Source organism: Poeciliopsis prolifica, unplaced genomic scaffold (genome assembly GCF_027474105.1).
Source record: "Poeciliopsis prolifica strain line A6 unplaced genomic scaffold, Auburn_PproV2 SCAFFOLD039, whole genome shotgun sequence".
NCBI classification, from domain to species: Eukaryota; Metazoa; Chordata; class Actinopteri; order Cyprinodontiformes; family Poeciliidae; genus Poeciliopsis; species Poeciliopsis prolifica.
The window spans coordinates 646725-670404 of NW_026562414.1; the positions used below are offsets into that span (position 1 = coordinate 646725).

Here is a 23680-nt window from a genome sequence, read left to right on the forward strand (position 1 = left end):
ATGATCTGATCAATTTCTTCAAAGCAGCTCCAGATATGGACGGCCATAATGTTTGGCTAGAAGTCTGATGTCCTCAGCTTGTGAAAAGCTGTCATGTTTTATGCCAGATGAACTGAGATGGACAAACAGCAAAAATGTGCTCTTTGTCTCATCAGTCCACAAAATACTTTCCAAAGTTTTGGAGGTAAATTTATGTGTGTGTGCTAATTTCAGACAGACTTTGTGTTCTTTTTGGTCAGCAGTCATTTTTGCCCCATTACTTGTAAGGACACATATTCCACTATGAAGGTATTTCAGAGAAGGCACTTGTATATTTTCGCAGAACTGTTTGCCTGCAGACCCGTACCCAATCCTGTTTCCTTTTGACACTTGTGATTTTTCTCAGTCCCAAACTGTTCTTCATCCAAACCTCAGTCAGTTCAACTGAACTCAATTCAGGTCAGCAGAGAAAAAAAAAAGCTTGGTTGCAAATCCATAGTCATGTCTCATAAACAAGCTTGTTTACAAAAATATGTGCAGCCCTTGATAAGAAAAAAAATCTCTTAGTTATGATGTAAATGCTTTGAGCAGGTTTAGGATATACAGAAGAGAAAAGACTATGTTCTCTCAGAACAATCAGTAGGAGTAGTAAACAAGTATGCACAACATTAGAATATTTTGCACATTGTGAATTCCCAACAGAGGGGAGCATATTGCTCACTGAATAATTTATCCAGTAAACAACATTAGTCTTTGGCACAGTCATAGCTAAAGAGAAAAGTACATCTTTCAGATATAGGGCTCACGTATCAGGACAAGATAAACCTGTCAGTGTTAAATGTGCAGTTCCTTACATCACACCTTTCCACACCACAATGCTGCTATTTATCAGACTTTGCAGTTTATCTATAGCATACAAGGCTGTGTTAACACCAAGGCAATGTAAAAAGACATCAGAGAAGCAACTATTGCTGCCTTTCCAATGGAGAAGCAACATAAGATCATTTCCAAACACACTGAGGCAGATCAACCTGCAGTGATTATTCACCTGGTGTAGAAAATTTGAAGCACAGTTGCTGATTTCCACAGGCAGTACAATATCAGCCTGTACAAGAATTGCAATTAAGAACTTCCTCTCACTGCAAAGACAATTACAAAATTGTTAGGATTTACAAAGCTGCATCTGAATGAACAACAAGCCTTTTGCTGGTGGAAAAGCAAATGTGAACACATCTGTTTGAAAATTGGTAGAGAAGATGAAAAGTTATAAAATAGGCGTTTCATAACTTCAGAGTCAAGGTGTCGGAATAACAATGTCAGAGTTAGTCAGACAAAATAAAATAAATTTTTTGGTTATTGCTGCGGAAATGGGATTTAGTAAGTCATTGAGTCATGAGGTTCTTTCTCAATCACACACTATTTCTACCTTATTATGTCCTTATAGTGTAAAATCACAGATTTCAAAGTCTTTCTTGTTTTTCCCCTTTGACAGTTTGTCAGTTTGCTACTAAGAACTAATTTTATTATTAGAAAAAAATCCTCTTTTTTACTGTCGTGGAAAAAAAATCTATTTCCAAGCTCTCAATCAGGTTTATTCATTTACTGATACTGAACATTTGTCCCTGTCTGCTAAAAGGCTAAAAATTAAGTATTTAGTGAAGATTGTGACTGCAGCCACTGCATCACTTTTTAAAGATCAAAATGCAACTCACCATTGCGCAACATTCAGTTTCAGAAACAGAAAAAGATTAACAAAAAGAACTAAAAGAAGTTAATAACTCTGATATCTCAAACATTGTGTGGCCATTTGAAATGTGTATTGTAAGACGAAATGAAAGGAACAACTTAAAAGTTTTGTAAAAAAGCTGACACAAATGAAACTGTCGTCCCAAATTCTAACAGCAAATCGATGCATGCAGGGACTTCTGGGTATTTGTTGATCAAAGTCTCAAAGTTCATCTTCTTACCCCCAAAAAGGTTTGGTAAATGTTTTCTCTGTCTTCACTGTTGACAGTGGAAAAGGAACAACAAGCAGCTGACTCTTGTTCCAGAGACAAACACAGTAAGTGCATATAGAATAACATCTTTTTGTCTTAATAAGCAATAATTACATTTGAAAGTCCATGTCTGATTAGTTCTCAAATATCCTTTTAAAAAATGTATGTTAAATGTTAGTGTTTAACATACTAACAGTAACACTGATTAGGAAGATCAGTAAAAAAAAAAAAAAAGAATGTTAAATGACCAACTGAACATAATTAAGAAAATAAATCTAGAGTAATAGTTGTTCTTCAGATCAGAGGTTTTCAGAAGTTATGAAGTTTTTGATAAGATTATCTTTTCCCAATAAAGACTTCAGGGACTTTGTTTCTAAATCATGCTTTGATCACTCAGTGATCACTAATATGTGACCTAATTCAGACTGCAGCATCAGGCTGGAAAGAGTGACCTTTGAGTTCCGCAGCAAGAATGACATTTTTTGTTTTTTGAAATGCTTTGTGGACTAAATCTAATCTCTTCATTGTTGCACTAGAATATTTGACAAAATCAAATGAAATTCTTTTAATCTAAAGAATGCAATAGTTAAATGACTTTTATTGACAAGATGCATATTTATCTTTTTGTGCATGCACATTCAAAAAATAGTGAACACTAAGCATAATTTCAAAGTGTGTTTTAATTGCTGACAACACATCAAATTCTTGTTGAAAGCAACAAATAAAATTAGAGCATTTCTGTAACTTTTAATGACCTCACAAAGAAAGAAAATATCTCTCTCATTTCACTCAAACACTGTTTGCCAGAAATTAATATCTAAAATAAAGCACAAATTTTTGTAAGCATGCTTCGATCTACATTCTCAAACCTTTTGCCTTTGTCCCTCCACACAGGAGTGTGCAGTGGACTTTGAGAGTTCAGAGCACAGTCTGTGCTTCGCAGCCTTCTGACAGAGTTCAGGTGTTGGTATAAAACAGCCGAGCTGAGACGGAGACATCAGTCTGAGAACTCGCCAACCCGGGAGGAGAGAGCTACAAAGAGCCCGCCATGGGGGTCTCTAAGCTCTGCCTTTTGCTGCTCCTCAGTATATCATCCTTGGCTCGTGAGTACCTTTCAACGCATCTCACATCACAAGTCTATGTTTAAATATGATCATATCTAAACAGTAAAGGCAAAATATTTTAACATGAATTGCAACTAATGAATTGTACATGTCCTCTCCATAATCTCTGGTAAAAATACTTTTCATGCTTCCTTTTTGAAAAAGCAACTAAAGAAAATGATACATAAATTTGTTCTAAAAGTATTACTGTTTAAACTTAAAACAATTACGTAGCTTTATGTTATTAAAGCTAAAGTTTAATCAGTAACAGTTTTATAACAAATTTATGTCAGGTCATGATTTCTTGGTTAATGTCAAGTTGTCATAACAAAAACATTTTGAATAATGTCAACTTAGTATGAAAATGTCATGACACTTTATGACAACAGTCATTAACATTCATGAAGACTTATTCATGTTCATGACAGGTGTTATGTCATGCTTATAACGGTGACATGAGAGTCTTATTCACAATCCGTCAAATAAAGTGTTACCAAACCTAATATACTAGTTATATTAAATGGTTTACAGTATTTATTATATAGTCTAATTATTTATAAAAATTAAAAAAAAAAATCTGCTTAAGGCCACAAAAATACCAAATCAGTTTGAAGTTTAAACTGTTCAACAACTAAAAGCATCACTTTGGATCAGGGGACTGTGATGACGTCTTTGTTTTCAAAAAGTCAGCAAATCCATAAACAATCAATTAAGAAACACTTAACCATAATAATTTATAACTGTACTAGCACAAGTCAAGTATACATAATTATTTTGTTACCCTTTTGGGAAATATTACAAAAAAAAGCTAAATAATCTGATTTTTCATTAACAGTTGCCCAAGATGAAACATTGTCAAGTTGTCTGCGTAAGTTGCTTCTGGCAATTTGTTCCTATAAAATGATCAAAGATTCACAATACAGAATCAAGATGCTTCAAATCTTTATTTGATCTCCTCTAGTGGCCCAACGGTACAAGCCTCTGCACAAATATGAATACCAATATGAAGCTGAATCTTTGAATGCCATCAGTGGGGCCTCTGAGCTCAAGAATGGACCCAAGGCCTCCTGCAAGGTAGCATTGTCTTATAATAATCAGATTACATTTTTTTTCTGCTCATAAGACAGGATAAAAATCTTTTGATTTGTTACACAGGTTGAGATTGAAGTTCCACAGATGTGCAGTTTCATCTTGCACACCACAGGCTGCAGCCTGAGCGAGGTGGTGGACACGGATGCAAATGGCAACCCCGTGTTCCTTCCAGCCGCCAGCTCTGACGGCTTTGCCGCTGAAATGGAACGGTAAGATAAACCTCCTGAAGTATGGGTATTAAAAGAAAGAAATAAAAAACTTCTGAAGAAAAATTGATATATAAGTAACAAAAAATATATCACATTTTCTAAAAGGCATCCTCTGAAGTTTGTTGTTGAGGGTGAGTATGACGTGAAGCTCTTCCCTGCGGATGGCGAAACAACAACTATTCTGAACTTCAAGAGAGGCATCGTCTCTGCCCTGGCTGTGCCTCTGCTGGAGGAAGACAAGAACAGCAACATGGTAGTGGGATTTACTAAGAAAAATGCTTAATGGTTGAACTTAATGGCACCCCTGGAAAAGATGTGCAAAAAGCCTTAAAATAAAAAGTAAAGCACACAAAAAATCTACCTATCTATCTATCTATCTATCTATCTATCTATCTATCTATCTATCTATCTATCTATCTATCTATCTATCTATCTATCTATCTATCTATCTATCTATCTATCTATATATATATATATATATATATATATAGATATATATATATCTATATAGATATATATATCTATATAGATATATATATATAGATATATCTATATATATATATATATATATCTATATATATATATATATATATATATAGATATATATATATATATATATATATATATCTATATATATATATATATATATATATATATATAGATAGATAGATAGATATATATATCTATATATATATATGAGTGTGTGTGTATATAACATAATATGATTTTAAAGGCTTCTTACAAGGCTTTACTGAAGCTGCCATTAAGAATGGGGAGCTCTTTAAATGTATTTTTCTAATTTCCATCATGCAGTTATCTTCTCTAATTCTCCATCTTTATGTTAGCCCACTATCCATGGCAAGTGCATGACTTCCTACACGAGCAATGCCAGAGAGGACATTGACACTGACATCAACCTGCACAGGGATCTGTCCACATGTGACAAGTTTGTGCCCATCAGAGATCACAGCAGCCCTCTGGCACTTATTACTGGCATGGTAAGACTCCCTAAAGACATGCTGCAAGGAGGTCACAGGAAATGGTTTTGCACAAACAATCTGTGAAAAAAAAAACATGTATTCTTGACAGATTTAATCGTATTCATTTTCCTATGTTGAATCTGTGCTTGAATATGAGATTTAGCAATGCAATTTATAAAACTTTGATGTTATGTGACGACACAAACATTTCATCTGTGTTTTTTTAAATGGTCTACATTACTAACTTCACGCTGTCCTAATTTGCAGCACTATCCGTTGGCTCAGCTGATCAGAAGCTCCCAAACATGTAACTACAAATTTGATAATGAGAAAAAACACATGACCTCTGGTTCCTGCACTGAAGAACACCTCGTCATACCTTTCTCCCACAAGTAAATCAAATCCTTCAAGAGTGTTATCATTTAATGAACAAAGATTCATGCTTAGACTTCTGTTCACTTATCTTTACATGTTTTGTTGTTGTTGTTGTTGTTTTTTTACAGGGGAAAATATGGATTTACCAATGTTGGAAAGCAGGAGTTGACTCTGGTTCAGGTTTCTTCTCATAATGACAGAGTATTTGAACATGGTAAGTACACTCTTAAAGGTCACTTTTCAAAAATCATTAAAAAAATTTCAGTCAGGCAACAAGACAAATTGTTGTAATTTAGTGACTGTGGTTATTTAATTATTATTATATATAAATAGTAAACACAATTCTTACAGAAGAACGATAAGAACAGAAAATGAAGTTGTGTAAGCATATTTGTGATTACTTATGTGCATAAACTACCAGCATAATTAAATTATCTTTTTGGAAACTGCATTGTGGATTGCAGATTATAACAATTATTACAAATGTCTGATTGTTTTATATTAAGACAACAATGTCAAGGATCTCACCATGGAGATTGTCGAGGACAAGAGCAACATCCAGGATAAAGACGCAGCTGTGAATCTCATGAGACAACTGGTCAATTTGCCTGAGACCGAAGGAGAGAGGAGGGCACACCTCTTCCACGCCCTCATCTCCACAGTCCGTGGAATGAAGATTGAAACCCTGAAAGCTGCCCTTCCCGAGGTCGTCGCCTTTTCCCGCTTCCTGACCTACCAGGTTCTGGCCCAGTGTGGAACCCCCGAGTGTAGCAGTGCAATCATGCACATCCTCAGGACGTTCGACACAGCAGACATTGAGGTTGATGCTGCTGTTTTCGCATTGGGACTCATATCCAATCCCTCTGCGCTCCTGATCAATGATTTGCTCGAAATGGCCAAATACAAACCTAGTAAGCCCATCATGTATGCCCTGAGCAATGTTGTCAAACGGTAGGTGACCATTTGTGTAAAATGCATCAGACTACTATTATTCTACCATGTGCATGATTTTACTCTTGTGCATTTATCATTGTGTCTTCTACAGATTTTACAAGGTTGAGAAAAAAACTATTCCAGAGATCCACTCTGTTGCTGAGTTCATGGCTTCCCAGTTGGGTGACTGTACTGGGGTGAAGGATCACACATTCATGACACTCAGGGCAAGTATCACAGCTATTACCTCACAATACAAACAAAAGTCCAGAATGTACTGAATATGTAATGACGGTAACATATGGGAGGGGATATAAGTATCAAAAACATCCACATGTTATTGGCAAACATATTTCTAATGAGTCTAGTGACGTGAAATTCATACTGGATTTAGCAATGATATCTGTAACCTACATATAGAAACTTAACAGATTCACAGTCCAGTAACTTTTGTACAAAGTGGAAGATGAATGGAATAAGGATCAAACATATGAACCTAAATATATTCAACAGTAGAAAATTGTTTTTGTGACAACTTCAAGATGTTTCCGTAATGGGAAAACTTGTCAGATCTACAGTTCTTTTGATATGTTTTCAGTTGCACACTGGTTGACTTATTGATTGCATCATCTTGTTGCCTCTGAGAGGTTTTGGTGTTACATGTTTGGGAACTTTATCTTGTTGAAAAATACACCTCAGTTTTTTCTTTACATTCATATTAGGAATGTTCAGCAAAAATGTTCCCATTGTTTCTCCTTTAACTGTAGGATTTTTGCAGAAAAGTAACAAACATCCCACAATGTGATGCTCCTGCCTCCAAAATTCTCCTTTTGGCATTTGGGTTGTCAAAATAACTAATATTTTTAATGTGCGGATTATGTCTGATATTAATGATACTCAGTATAAATTTCCATCAGTAAGAGTAATTCAAAAATATATATGTCAAGAAAAAGGTTGAGGTGCTAATTTCCTAAGTTTAGATCTGCACCACGTAAATTTTGGGCATAAAAGTCTGAGCTGTCAAACTTCAGCGCTTCTTCATCTGAATGTGTTTCTAAGAATCTCCAAGGTGAGCTAATCCCAATTGAAAATTGGCTTGAATTTGTTTTCAGGTGATTGGAAATATGGCTCCAGCTGTGATTCCTGTTAGTCCAGCACTACGGACTGCTGTGATCCAGTGTGTGAAGGAGCCTGCAGCCTCCCAAATAGTGCAGCAGGCTGCTATTCAAGTATACAGGCAGATTCCAGTCCCAGATGAGGTAAGCAAAACAACTCTAGTCAGTATTTTTATTTTGCCTGTCAGTATTTCATTTCTAATCTTTTTTTTTTAATTGATGTCTGTCGATTGCAGACAAGAGACGTGTTTATGCAGGTGCTTTTGGACAACAGCAACCCTGTTCAAGAACGCATTGCTGCATATCTTATAATTATGAAGGACCCACAGCCGAGTGAGCTCACACAGCTGATCAACGTTTTGTCCAGTGAGCCTGACCAACAATTCAGGAGCTTTGTAATCTCCCACATAACCAACATTCTGTCCTCGACTGAATCAGAAACCGAAGCGTAAGATTCAGCGATGCTGCCGAATAAAATTCAGGCATATTTATTGTCATTATTTTAGTAGAGTGTTCTTTCTTTCTACAGCTTGAGGCAGAAGATTCAGGATGCCCTGCAAGGCAATGAAATCGGACCCACAATGGACCCAATCAAGTTTTCACGCAACTATAAGATTGGATCCGTGCAGGGCAACATGATTTTTGAGGGTGTCAGCTACTTGCCCAAGGAGGTTATGCTTGAAATGACTCTGAGGGCTTTTGGCTTTGAGATTGACATGATGGAGGTAAACACTTTAAACTATTTGACATCTTTTGTGCCCTGAGGAATTTTGCTAAACTAAAACAGTTTCTTTGGAATAAAAAAAAATCTCAATCTTTGCAGATTGGTATAACAGGTGAAAAATTTGAACCAACAATCGAGGCCCTGTTTGGAGAGAATGGTTTTTTCCCCGATACTGCCCTAAAGACAATGTACTTCGTGTCCGAAAACATGCCAGAAGGAGTCAGCGAGATCCTGGAGAATGCCATACCTGCACTGAAGAGAAACAGGATGAAGAGGGAGGTACTTCCAGCAACATTCTATACTCACATATATTCATCTCATGATTTTTTGGGAAGGTGGGATAGAGCAGGCAGTCTTAAGGAATTGTGCATGTTTTCATGTAGACCTCTAACAACCTGGTGAGCGAGGTCAGACAAAACCTTGAGAAGATGGTCAATGAACTGAAGACAGCTCCATCTCCGGAAGCAATGGTCTATCTGAAACTGTTGGGAAATGAGCTGGGATATCTCAGGACAAATGACATCGTTGACATGGCCTTCTCTGCTAGCACGCTGATTGACAAGATGCCAAAGATGTTCCCACATGAAGTGAGTTCAAAGAAGCAGAACCTAGCAGTTCTTGTTGAATGTTAGTTTTTGTTAAAAATCTGTAATTTATGTGCTAAATGTCCTTTGTGGACTTTTTTGGCACAGATACTAAAATCCCTGATGACTAGCCCTGACAACACAATCTCTGCCCACTACATCTTCATGGACAATCAATTCTTCCTTCCAACTGTTACTGGAGTACCTCTAAGGATCGCACTGTCTGGTACTTTCACCCCTGGCTTCAAAGGCGGACTTCAGATTGCTCGTGACATGGTGATTGTCTATGGCTACAGTAACAGGATGCTTATAACTTTTTCACAGCATCAACTCAAGTCTTGTTGCATCAATCTTTTTACTATGTTTACCTACAGAGCACAGTGACTTTCATGCCATTTGGTGGCATTGAGTTTGTCACTCAGGTTGGATCCTACATCCCTGAATATGTCAATTCTGGACTAGAGATGCACACTAACTTCTTCCACGAGAGTGGGGTCAAAGCCAAGGTCTCAATGGGACGTGACCACGTCAAGCTGACTATTCCAGCCCCAGCAACCCCCACCAAGCTAATCCAAATGACGTAAGCTATACAAAAACATGCTCAAACTGTTTTCATTTTGAACTATAGCTTTTAGGCGAACTTAAATTCTTGCTACTTTTACAATTTAGAAACTCCTTCGTGGCAGTAATCGGATCAAACGTGAAAATGTTACCTCCGGTGGTGAAAGACACAGTTGAATTAAATAAGTGCACACCTTCCTTCATTGGCATGAAATACTGCTCTGCTCTGCAGTACACTGATGCATTCTCTCATGAGACTGCACCCTACTTCCCCCTGACCGGTGACAGCAAGTAAGTTTGAAGTTCCTTACTACCAGTGATGTCAAAAATAGCATGTGATTAGCTAACAGGTTCTGTTAACTGAACAACACAGATTCGTTGTGGAGCTCCATCCCACAGGAGAAGTTACGGAGTACACATCCACTGTTACGTACGAGCTCCTCAAGGAGGGAGACGAAGGCCGGCAGAAGGTTGATGTTTTGAAGTTTATCTTGAAAGCTGAAGGTAGGGATCAGTATAAATGTTGCTTTAATTGGACAAATCAAGAAGGATTAAGACACCGTTGATTGACCAACCATAGGAGCAGCACCAACTGAAGCCCAACTAGTGATGAAATACAACAGAGAAAAGAATGTCATCACAGCGGACGTTCAGATCCCTGACATTGACGTGGAGGTCGGAATCAGACTCGGTGTCATTGATGGGAATACTCAAGCCAAAGGAACTCATTCCATCTTTCTTGATTTCATCAACATGAACGTCCCTCAGCTTTCCCTGATTGGACGTGCTAAGTAAGAAATGCAATTTGAATACATAAAATAACAATGATGGGGCCCAAGATTGACTGGCTGATACATTTTTCAGTTTGAAGGAAACAAAGGAAGGCATGTTGCAAGTCCAGCTCCTGGTGCCCTCTATCAACGCTGAATCCACTGTCACTGCTAGTCTGAAACATGATGATCTGGATGATGAGCTGGAATTGGAGCTTGAGAATGAAATTAAGGTCATGGATGCCTCCTCTGAGCAGAAAATTGAAATTAAATATGGTAATCCCATTTGACTTTTTTTCTTATGTGTAAGAAAGTTTGAGTAAAACTAATTCTACTTTGGTAGTTTTCTAATTGGAAATACATTGGCAACAACTAGTTTGTGGCAGAATGCACCAAACAATTGATTAATTGAGCTAGTCACTAAAATCTGTTTGAACTTACCTACCTTTTCCAAACTCTTTTTAAAACTGATTCATTCATAAATGACAGATCTTTTTAAGTAATGCAGGTATTGAATTATGTTTTCAGATGGCAGCAAGATTGAGCTGGAGTTCAAATCTGATGTGGACACAGAAACCACCTTCTTGCCTAATGGTAACATCATTAAGCAGTATGGCAATAAGATTCTTGACATGCAAGTGGCACAGACCGACATGAAAGTTCGTCATATCTTCAGAAAGTTTGTGGAGGTATATGTCCTTCATCAGAATTTATTTGTCAAAGATGTGGACAAACCAAAAACAATAAAAACATGCCTGTGATTTTTTTAGGCGGCAAACAACTACATGGAAAAGTATGGTGCTGAAATGCTCCCTTACATGCAAAACTTCAGATTGCCTGACATACCAGATATTTCCTTGCCAGAGAAACTCTTCCTGAATGCGTAAGATTAGTAAATCAAAGCTAATTTTAATAATGTTTACATATGTTTTCATAAACATTTATATATGGGACTTGCTTTTTTTGTAACAGTGACGCAAAGGCCATCTTCTACTTCGACGATGATCACTTCACATTTGTAATCCCGCTGCCTCTAGGAGGAAAGACACCACCGGCTCTTACCATTCCTAGGCTGTCTATACCCCAGTTTGGATTGGACATTGCCTCCAGAAAAATCCCGATGCCCGACATTGCTGTTCCAGAGAGTTTCACTGTGTCTGTTCCTCTCTTTAGCAAAATTGAGCTTTCAACTTTGATCAACAGCAATCTCTATGATGTGGAAGCAACACTTGCAGCTGGAAAAGATGTCGTAGAACCACCTAGCTATTCTGCAAGGTTTGATGCAAAAGGAACTTCCCCGATTGACATCCTCTCTGTAGCAGTTGAAGGTATATCATGATTGTTAAATGTGTTAATAATTTCGATCATCTTTCCTTCAGTGAAGATACACTTTGGTCTCCTGTCAAAATATTTTAGTTACTTTTTTACTACAACTATTACTAAAGCTCTGAAATCATTTTGCCACTTTGCATAAGATTATTTTTTCCCCAAGGTGTCACCAATATGTCAGTATTTAAGCTGCCAATAACAAAACAGCCTTCTTTGAGAATAACTAATGGAGGTTTCCCAGATAACTATTTTTAAAGTTTTTGAATTGTCTCGCCAGATATTTGTAGAAGTAAAATGTAAGGTCTTTTATATAAGCACACTTAAGGTTATGAGCTGGCTTTGATCAGGTTACTTGGCCTGACCAGTTGCTCACATCTTTTTGGGAAAGCAGAGACACTATGCTATACATTTCATGGGGAAAATTTTAGACATGTAATTTGCTTGGTCGTACATAATTATTAGGGCATCACAATTAGTAGGTCATCTTGTTATTCTTCACATATGTTTTTCTCTTTTCTTTTATGTTTAGGTTCTGGGATGGTGTCCATAACTGAATCCATCAAGGGTCATTTGAGAAGCTCTTTCACCCATAAATTATTCGAAGCTAGTTTCAGTACTGAAGAAGATGGAGTTATCTCAGACAAATTCACTTTGAAATCAAGCACCAAAATCGAAGCCAAAAGTCAATTTGGTATTAATGCAAAACTACAGCACACAAGCATGACTGAAATTAATACTCAAGAAATTCATGTCGACAACAACTTTGAGGGATCATTCAAGGCTGGACCAATTTATGGCACAACCACTTCAGTCCAGGATATTTCTGTATTCCCATTCAAGCCTGAGGCAAAGATTGATTCTAAAATCCAACTTGATTCAACCATTTTTACAGCCGAGAACCAATTTTTAGGGTCCCTTAGCAATGGTGAATTTTTGGTTAAATCGAACACCAAAGCCTTGGAGGACATCTTCACACATGTCGCAGAAATTTCTTTCAAAGAGAATCAGCTGATAATGAAATGTGACGCAAGCGCTCAAGCTCTTGGTTTCAAGATTAACAACCAGGCTGAAGCCTCTGCTGGTGCTGGTAGAGCCACTATAAGAATAGAGACGAATGGAGACTGCTCTGATAATCGCGTTTACTCCATACTCATGTCCACCTTCGATGACAATGGTCTGACAGTAAGCTGCAATGCCAACATAAAGCTTTTTGAGAATGAAGTTACACATGAGGCCAGACTGAAAATGAACAAAGATGGTTTAAGCACAAGTGGAACAACTACTCTCCAAAGCCCACTCTCTCTAGAAAACACCTTCGATGCTGGAATAGATGCTTCAAGAGCAACTCTATCCATTACCAACAAGGCTGCAATTCATGATATCAAAGTGGATAATTCTAACAGTCTGACAATCACTCTTTCTAGTCTGGACTTCAACTCAAAGGCGGAAGCTGGTGCAAGTGAATATGCCTCTTATAATCATGATATTATCTTTGGCCTAAAGCCTCACACTGCCTCTGCAAAATTCAACAACCACCTGAAACTTTTGGATGCCACTTTTGATAATGATGCACGGTTACTGGCAGAACTTTACAAGATTGACTTGACTGGAAAACTGACAGCCCTATATGGAGTAGAGGAAATAAAACACACATACCAGATTAATTATGCAGATCTAAGTGCAAGTGCAAAGTACAGCACCTCTGGAAAGATATTGAGCAGTCATATTTGGCACGACGCTGAACTTGAAATTGTTGGCCTTGCTGCAAGGTTTAGTAACAATGTCCGCTTTAACTCCGAGCCTATTCGCTTTGAACACACCATTCGCTGCAATTTTGTCCCTTTTGATTTCAACCTTGATGCCATGTTCAGTGGAGATGGAGATATTACCTTCTATCGACAGCACAGTGGCCAACTTTATAGCAAGTCTTCTCTGAGAGCACAACCCCTTGCTTTTGTCAGCTCCCATGAATGTAGAGCGTCAGTGACCCAGAAGCTAGACAACCGCCTTTCCTTTGAGACCACATATGATAACAACATAGATACTGTCCTAACACCTCAGGAACAAAAAACAAGTTTTAAAGTTAAATCTAAAATGAATCAGCATGAATTTAGTCAAGGCATAGAGATTTATAATACTCAGGAGAGGGTAGGAATTGAGGTTCGAGGCACAATCCTTACAAACATCATTAACACAGCCTCCACAGAGAACCAAGATTTCACCATCTCTGGCTTCCTCAAATATGACAAAAGCACGCAAAGTCATATTATTCATGTCCCCCTGATTGAAAGTCTGCCTGTCTTCATGGAGCGCGTCAAGGAATTAATTGTTATTGTAGCAGAATCTCTACAAAATTTCCTCAACAAAAGTGAGGTAAGGGCAAGACTTGAGACTCTTCCCCAGGAAGTAAGTGATCTTATTACTCAAATTAACTTAGAAGATAAAGTGAATCAATTGAAACAGCTTTTCAACAATTTTAGCCAAAATTTTATCACCAGAGAGAATGTGGATGCAGCTTTGAAAAGTCTCAGGAAAGCCATTGAGACATTTTTCATCAATCTCTCATCTTACATCCAAACCTTCGCTGACTTCCTCTATCAAAATTTTAGTGAGGAGATAAAAAATGTTCTGGAAAACTTTAATGAGATCAAAGCTAAAGTTGTTAATGTGATTCAAACTATAAGTGAACTGATCCAACAATTTGACCTAGAAAAACTTAAAGGCAGCAGTATTGAATTCCTGTCCAATATTGAAGCCCGATTTCAGATCAAAGCTAAAGTACAGGCCATCGTGACTAAAGTTAGAAATGAAATTGACAAGTTTGACTTCTCAGACTTATTGATGTCATCTGAAAATACAAAAGAGGCAATTGATTTCTTTGTTTATGTTATTCCAGTAGACATATTGAATAAGACAATGAAAGACATCAAGCGTGAGATGCATAACTTTGACCTTGTTGGCAAAATGAATGTCATTTTTACTAAGATGAAAGAGTTAGTTGTATATCTTCAAGTTGACCAAAAGGCTCAGGCTGTCTTAGAAAAAGCAGAAGACCTCATTAAACAAATGAGAATTCAGGAAACCATCCAGGCTGCTGTAAAAATTGTGAAGGATTCAGACATCTCCAACAGATTTATAAAAATCTTTCAAGCCACTATTGAGTACTTAAAAGCAACTGAGGTTAACAAAATAATTGAACAGCTCAATGTGTATATTGAAACCATGCTCCAAAAGTTAAAGTCCATTAACTACAATGACATTGTGGACAACACTAATCAAATTATTGAAGAGTATAGAAATTACTCAAATGAGATAATCAGGACTCTCAAGATTTCTGAGAAACTTGAGGCAGCACGAGAATTTGCCAATGTAGTACTATCATCTATTCGAGACTTTGTAGAGCATCTGAGAGAAATAAAAGTTGCAAAAATAGTTAATTATGCAACAGACATCTATGAACATGTCACCAAGACATTTGTTGAACTCATAAAAGAGAAATTCAGAAATCCTAACATCAGAGAAGATCTTAACGACATTTTGAAAGAGGTTAGTTACCTATTCAGATTTGGAATAGATATTATTTTAAACAACATCAATCATGTTATTAGTATAATAAAAGAGGAGTTGCCTGATGAAGAAATTGTTCGTGAGGTTTTCCAGATCATTGAAAATCTTTTGAATGAAGTGAGATCAGTTGAAATCAATTTGCCATCCTTCACCTTCCCTTTCACAGATCTTGTTGTGCCTTCCACAAAGCTGGGGCTCCATCATAAGTTTGAGATTCCAGCAGAAATTAACATGCCTGAGTTTACCATCTTGGGCATGTACACTGTGAAAGCTTTCACTGTTTCATTTGATGCCATCAATCAGAAGATCATTGAATTATTTGATTTCATTGTAAACATTGAAATCAAAATGCCAGATCTAGATGCTTTCTTTGGAGATCTGACTTTGAATTACCTCCCAACGCTTCCTGAGATCACCTTGCCGGAAATCCCTCTTCTAGAAGTCACGTTTCCCAGCATTCCACAAGTAGATACAAAAAAGTTTGCCAAAGCTCTGGAGATTCCAGAAATAAAGCTGCCAACAATTCCAAAGGAGATTATGCTTCCATGCTTTGGTAAACTTTATGGTGAGATTAGATTCCAATCTCCCCTGTACACTATAAAGACATCTGCTCAGTTCGAGAACTCCACTGTGAACAACTTGTCACCTTTATTCACTGGATCCTTTAGTTCTCAGGGCAAATCTCCCACTTCAGAAATTCTTAATTATGAGCTTGACAGCAATGCTCGCATCGCAATCCCAAAGATGAAACGTTTTGTCCTCGCAGAAACTTTAACATTCAAACACACTTATCTTGGTGTTGATCATCAGGCATCTGTGACTCTCTATAGTGTTTTAGCTCAAGCACTAGCCCAAGCACAAGCAAAAACCACAGTTAAGGTTGATACTGCACCCTACTCGGCCAACTTGATGAACACAGCCTTTATTGCAGTGGCAGGGGGAATGACCTCTACTGTTCATACAACTTACAATCATGTAGTAAATATACCATTTGCTGATATTTCAAGTGACATTATTGCAACCCAGAAGTCAGTTGTGCAACAAGATGGCTTAACACTAAATGTTGATGTAGATAGTACAGGAAAAGGGAAAATTAACAGTCATGATTGCAATCACAAGAGCAAGTTTGAACTTTCTCTCAACCCCAAGACTGTCCGCCTATCCTTCACCGGTGACACAGAGTCTGAAATCCTAAAAATGAAACAGCTCATTTCAGTTGAATCTGGCAATTTTAGCTACGTTAAGTTTAATGTTCAGAATGAGGGAGAGGCACCGTTCATCAAGAGTAGTGTCCTTGAGGCATCAGGACTTGCCAATCTTTATGATATGAAGATTGAGATTACAGCAAAACATGACACTGAGCTGTATGGTGCCGCTAGTGGAGTGGTCTCTAACATAGCCAATTTCAAAGTCTGCCCTGTTGAAGTTTTCTTTGAAGTACAAAACAAAGCAAATGCCAAGGTCAACATTTTCAAATCTCTGAATGCCAAGATAGACCTGCAGAATGATTACTTGCTCAACATAAGACCTGACTTTCAAAAGGTGAATGCTGCCTTCCTAGCTCGCCTCAATCAGTACAAAATATTCTCCAACTTCACTGCAGACAATACCAGAAATCATGTTGGTGTCTCAATTGAAGTGGATGGTCAGACTGATCTGTTCTTCCTGGAATATCCAATTAGCATTCCTGAACTTGACCTACCCTTTGTGAACTTCCATTCTCCACCTATTGATGATTTGAACTTGTTTGAGAAGAGTGGACTCAAAAATATTCTGTCTTCTACTGAGCAGACTTTTAATATGGATGCCAAGATCCTTTACACAAAAAGCACCACTGTCCCAATTATTGATGTGGCAGGTCTGATTCAGATACCCTCAATGGGTAAACTGAGCTCAGAGTATTCTTTTAAGTCTGCGATTATAAACCTTAATGCTGAGACTTTGCTTCATGCTCAAGATGATCTTGTTTTCCGCCTAGGAGCTACCGCAACATCTGTGTTTGAAGGTCTGAACTCAAAACTCAAAGGAACTACCAATCTGAGCACCAAGAGAGGAATTAAGGTAGCCAATTCTCTCTCCCTAGAAAATCGTTACATTAAAGGCACGCATGACAGTACCTATAGCATGAACACTGTCTCTATATCAACATCATCGATTATTGCCCTACCCATACTCAATCTGGAAGCAAGCCAAAATCTGATTGCAAAACCATATTCCAAACCCAATGCCTTGTCCACTCTAACGCTAAAGGGTGAGCTCAGCATTCCCACCATAAACGCAATTGGAAAGGTTGAGGCAGAGCACACTGTGAAAGTAGAAAGAGACGAAGAGTACCTTTCAGTGGAGTCGTCCTTTAAGTCAAATATGGACAGCAGAGCTTTGGAAAACTATCTAGTTTTAGGTGTTTTGGACAATGAGGCTGTTGTGTATGTAAATACAAACAATGTCCGCTCAACTTGCAAGTTTATTACTGATGTCAAGGTTAATCATGGCACCACCAAAGTCCTTGGCATAGATGTAAACCATAAGATGGCTGCCGAAGCCTCAATGGGCCGTATTTTTGCAGAGCTTGCCTATTCAGGCAACAATGGAGCAAACTTGTTAAATTTCAAAACTGAGGGAAAACACAGTGCAAAGGCAATTATTGACTTTGAACCTTCATTACTGAAAGCTAATATTGAGATTGATATAAAACAGCCAAGCAGCCTGGGTGACCTTGCTTACTTTGAAAAGACTGATGTTGAACTGAATGCATCCAAGCAGAAGATGACTACAAATGCAAAGCTTGCTAGCCCAGTGTACAACACAAACATGTTCACTGACGTGGAATGGAGTGCCCCTGCCCTCAAGATCACTTTTAGGTCCACTGGCACTTCTCCTATTGTGGTTTTGAAACATGACATGGAAGGTGAGTTGATTAAAATAGTTCTAATACATACATTATCATCTCATAACTAACATCCTGCTGACCTCAGAAGTTAATATTTCTATTCCTTTTCAAGGTTCCACCACTGCAACATTTGAGAACGACCTCCTGAACATGGTCAGCAACCATATTAATGTCTCTGTTTCTACTCCATCGTTTGGCTTCTTTGGCCTTCAACTTGATTGCAGAGACCAATCCCAAATGAGTGCTAGGTTCTATGGCCGTTCTCCTGTAAGTTGTTTTTTTACAAAATAACTACCATTTAGAGATTTAAAAAGCTGACTGAATTAACATTCCTTTTCTCTATGCAGATGTCCTCAGAAACTGATTTTGACATCTTGCTGATCATATCCTCTACAACCAACACAAACATTGTGTACATGAAGGCACCTGAGGATGTGATTGCTCAATTGAAGACAGAACTCCCATCAATTATGTCTTCTGTTGAAGCCTTTTCTGACAAGTATCGAATCATAGGCAGCATGGAGATGCTCCAGGATTCTGTTACTAACCATGTCAACGAAGCCTATAATTTTGCAATCAGTTATGATGATCAGATGAGCCAGATAACCTTTTACTTTAGGAACACCCCTGAATGATGAGCAGAGCACTCTTCCCGAAATCCTAAAGAAGCTAACCGGTAGCATTGCAAGTAAGATGGAGGCAACCAATCAGTTCATCTATGCAAACATGGAGGTGTACTGTGACTATTTTTTGAGAAATTTAGCAGTCTTGAAGTGGAATTGTCAAGTGGTGAGGTGATTACTGAAAGGCAGATAATTGAGATCAAAGTAAGTATCAAAAAGATCTTTGATGACGTAATAGACTTTGTGAAAAATGTTGAGAGTCTTGACATGATACTGGAAAAGTTTGATGACACCCTGAAGCCAGTGATTGAGAAAACACAGGAGTTTGTCGATTCTGTCAAGTCTGAATATTTAGATGTAGTATTCATCAACTTCAATCAGGTCTACTGGGAGGTTGTTACAGAGGTTAGGAAAATATTTGACCAGATTCCTCCTTTCAACTTGGATGAAATCAGCAAACTGTGTGAGTCCATTATGGACAGGATCATTGAACTAATACATCTGTTAAACAATGCTATTTATAGTCTTGTGCAGCAAACTTCAGAGGAAGTACAACCCTACATGAGGACAAGCAATGGCAAGTTTGGGATTGATCTTCGTTTTCATTTTCAGGATTAAAAAAACTCACCTAGACTGAAAATATAAGTCTGCATGTTACAATCTGTTCACCGCAAATGTTTGGACAGAGCGTGAATAACTCAATTGTATTTATAGGTGTGTTTTATAGAACACCTGTCACATTCTTTTAATTATAATTGGTTTTTACTGTATAAATTCTGACCTTGTAGCATTTTACTGGAACTCAAACAAAAAATAAAAGCCAGTATTACAAACTTTAAGTGACTGATTTACTCCATTTGTTTGTACTTCCATAAAGGCTAATAAACCCTACGAAAAGCAAAAAAACAAAATAAAGTTATTATTTAATTTAATAGATAATTTTGGGCCAAACTTCACACAGTCTTTTGGGCATGTCACCCTGTTTGACAGTTCATTGATTGAACAGTTCATTAGAATCGCTGATCACAGCAGCTTGTCGCTAATAGAAGTTTTATTTTCAGCTTTTTTTTCAGAAACCTTTCTTTACAATTTATGTACTAGTTTGAGTACATAATTTGTAAATATGTACTCAAATTGGTATATATTTACTAGTTTTCTTGATATACTTTATTTCCAGTAAATCAAGAATTTACTGCAAATAAATGCCAGATGTATCAGTCATAAGACTTTATTTATTTACAATTTACCTACTATTTTTGAGTAGAAAAAAATATGTATATTTATTTATCGGATCTATATGAACCTAACACATTTCTTTCTTAAAACATCTGCTGTTTTGATAAATGTATCTTCTGCCCTCTAGTGGAAGATTTTAATTAAAGAAGAATACAGGTACAATCTGAGGAGCAATGTGTTCTTAATCCATTATTTTATGTTGTCAAAAAATCCAAGAAAATATTTTAAAGAGAATCTGGAATACATATACAACAAGGTTAAAAATGTTCAGGTTACACTGTGGTGCTTAATAATGTCAGTCGTTCTTAAAAGATGCAAAATTATAAAAAAAAATTTTTTTATCATTTTCTGTTTTTGCAGTTTTGAGAATTATGATACAAATTTCAGCAGAGAAAGTAACTTTTCCTTTCATGGATTTGATTATGTGATCCCTGTAGTTACATGCTGCAATCAGAAGACAATAAGATTCAAAGATCACCTGAATAAAATTTGCTTAGCTTTACCTGGCAACATGAATAATTTATTTTACGTGAAGAAGTGAAGAAAATAGGTTTAATATACTTTGTATAATGGAAATCTCATTCAGTGTTACTTTAATCTATCTGTCCTTGATTCTGAAACAAAATGAGAAATAAAACTATCATGAGTATATTGGACAAAAGGCTGGAAAAACCCTGCTAAGTTCTGCAGGGCAGCCATTGGCTCTTACTGTAGATATGGAATTAGACCAACCCCTTTCCTCATTCATACCAGTCTCACTATGTCTTGTAATGTGATGTGATATTCAGACATGCACACACTGCAGGATTTCACCGTCACGTCCTGCCAGGGGAACATTAAACAGTCCTGCCCTCTGTTACAGATCAGCTGCTGCCTCATCCACTGTAACTCACTTAATGGAATTAAATCAATCTGTCTGTATTTCAGCCGGAGTCAGCAGCAGTTTCCCTCCTCCCTATAATGCAAATAGCCCTGACGGAAAATCAGTCATCTCCACTGAAGCAAGATATGATGCCTCAAAGGTGTTAGCTGTGTGTGACTCACACTTGCATGTTCTATGTGATCTACATCTCAATTTAATCTCTATAGTTCTAGTCTTTGAGCCGGGTAAGGAAGTCACTCCTGCTGTCATCTGGTGGAAGGGCAATACTTTTATCTTAATCAGAGTCTCGTCTTCCCGGAAATCTTCCTTGAAAAGCTCAAACATATGCACTGTGAAGAAGTGTCTGCACACTTACAAATTTCTTCTATCTTTGCTTATGTTTTTGATGAGTATGAGTTTGACTTTTCTTAGCTTTAAATTAGGTTATAATGTTATTCCCTTATCAAACACATACGTGGAGTATTGCTTTGATTCTTCCATCAAAGAGAAATCCTTTAATATGCCGGCAGTTATTTGGTTGTGCAAAATGCTTGGTTTTCACCGAGCACCGCCTTTTCAACGGAGCTTTTTGCAAATCAGTACAAAAGTTATTCTGGATAACCAATCATTTAGGACTTGAGGAGGACTTGAGGAAGTTGAATTGTTGTCACACAACGAAATTCCAACTTAAAATTCACAGTTGCTAAAATTGAAGCAACTATTACTTCAACATAATCTCAACATTCAAACAATCAAGATTATTTTGCACTGTTCAAATCTTGAATTTTAAGCGAATTAAAATCTTTTCAATTCTCTCAATCAAGATTAAAGTATTTTCATTCTCAATAAACCATGCAGGTGAAGCAGAATGCATGTGCTTTAATCATATGATCATCACCCTGAAAACAGAATTCAGCGGTGAAACACACTGGTGGCAGCATTATGCTGCGGTGACGCTGTTCAGAAATGGTAGCGAGGCTGGGCAGAGTTGATGAATGAAGCCACATTGACCCAGTGTGGCTTATAAAGTTACACACTTTATAAATGTTTACAGCCTTTTTCTACTATTTCACAATTACGCACTACTTTGTGTTGGTGCATCACAAAATAGCCCTTTAAATGCATTTTTGTGACAATAATATGTGAAGAAGTTTAAGAAGCATTGCACATCAGAAGCGTAATCTGATAAGTGTGCAGATTTGGGCAGCATGGGTGGAACTATTGTATGTCAGTCAGTTCCTGAATCAATAACCCGGTATTTCACATTTATTGTCAGATTCTGATCAGTTCTTAAAAATATGAAACAAACCTTTCCACTGGTGGAGAGAAAGCTTCATTTTTTCCATCATAGCTATTGGCTTTGGCCTTAATATGGATGAAAAAGTGCAATCAAATATAGGAATAGGGACCAGCTAGGCAAATGAAGTTCTACTTAATAAAAAAGAAAATGACTAGCCAATAGCTAATGCAAACCCTTTCTCATTGGATTATAATAAGGTATAAAAAAAGTGCTTTATTTTCAGACTTCATAAGAGAAGAAGCAAGTATTTCAAAAAGTGATGAAACTGATTTCTGATATGAGCCGCTATTCAAGCTGCCACAGCAACAGCATCAGAACGACCCACATCCAGCTGACGTGGCTCATAAATTACCGGATCCTTCCTTCTACTCTGACTTGGCAAAAATAAAGTGCCTTGAAATGCCACAGAGCAGAAACTTGAAACAACCCATGACTGTGAAAAGTTGTGGCTGGAGTCCTGCCAAACAAACGCACTCACTGTAAGTGCTCTCAATTTCAGACTCATTTCCTGACTTGTGTCCATCTCATGAGAAAACGAGAGCTGTTGGCCCACCCTGCCTGAGCCTCAACAAAGACACTTTCATATACAAGGACATATTTACTGCTGACACTGCAGTCAAGCAGGATTTCCTTTAGGGAAACTGTAACAAGGACACTCCAAAGCACATTTTCATTTAGTACTGACCTTGTGTAAAGTTTGTTGGGGTTTGTTGCTGTAGGCAGTTAGAAAATCATGGCATTAATCAGAGATGCCATGATGTGTAAAAACTCCCAGAATGACTTTTTAGCACCACTAATGTTGTACTTTGACATAGTGTCTTTTGATATTATATGGGACATGTAGTGCATTCACAGCTAAAGTAATTTCATCTTCAATGTGCTGATGTGAACATTTTCCTAAATAAACTGATTAATACTTTTTTTTTCTGGTTGCTGTTTAAAATGCCAAGATGAGTCACCCCGGTTACTCTATGATCTTTAATTGATAATAAGCAACAAAAACAAATATAAAAACACATTATTCATGTTTTAACACTTTCACATGTGGTGACTTTGCACACAGCTAATTTCAATTGATCATATTAGGATTGTATGTGATGTATGTATGCAAGGTGTAATATGGTTTGTAATCAAACTCATTAAGTCCACACTTTGCTAATCCACCTTATCTTTGGAAGTTTCATCAAATACTTTTTATTTTTGCCAATCTTATAGATTTCTTGGTGTTCATGTGTAAAAGCTGTCTAATCAGAGGACCTTGCCATGTCAGCTGAGGAGCTATGCAGCTCTTTCACTGCACCTTTTTGCTGCTTCACTGATTAATGCTGTCCTTGAGCAGCTTGAGATACTCCTTTCATTTTTAAGTGATGGATCAATCTGTGCTCTCTGGGATGTCCAGAGCTCATGGCAGTGTTTTATATCCTAAGGCTCCATAACTTTACCCCTGACCT

At 37.4% G+C, this 23680-nt stretch overlaps 1 protein-coding gene across 1 annotated transcript; it reads left to right on the forward strand.

Moving 5' to 3' along the window:
* The first annotated feature begins 1954 nt into the window (after positions 1-1954).
* On the forward strand, positions 1955-18843 carry apobb.1 (apolipoprotein Bb, tandem duplicate 1). The gene is made up of 28 exons (XM_055054209.1): positions 1955-2041; positions 2871-3079; positions 3915-3947; positions 4041-4153; positions 4235-4380; positions 4486-4633; positions 5226-5378; positions 5628-5752; positions 5864-5949; positions 6242-6686; positions 6781-6895; positions 7781-7927; positions 8020-8231; positions 8313-8508; positions 8607-8786; positions 8891-9094; positions 9200-9367; positions 9466-9671; positions 9761-9943; positions 10026-10156; positions 10233-10443; positions 10517-10698; positions 10951-11111; positions 11193-11305; positions 11395-11750; positions 12281-18226; positions 18321-18475; positions 18556-18843. Exons 2-28 carry the CDS (start codon positions 3025-3027, stop codon positions 18841-18843), a joined length of 10458 nt encoding a protein of 3485 aa, XP_054910184.1. The 5' UTR covers positions 1955-2041; positions 2871-3024.
* Positions 18844-23680: the final 4837 nt, after the last annotated feature.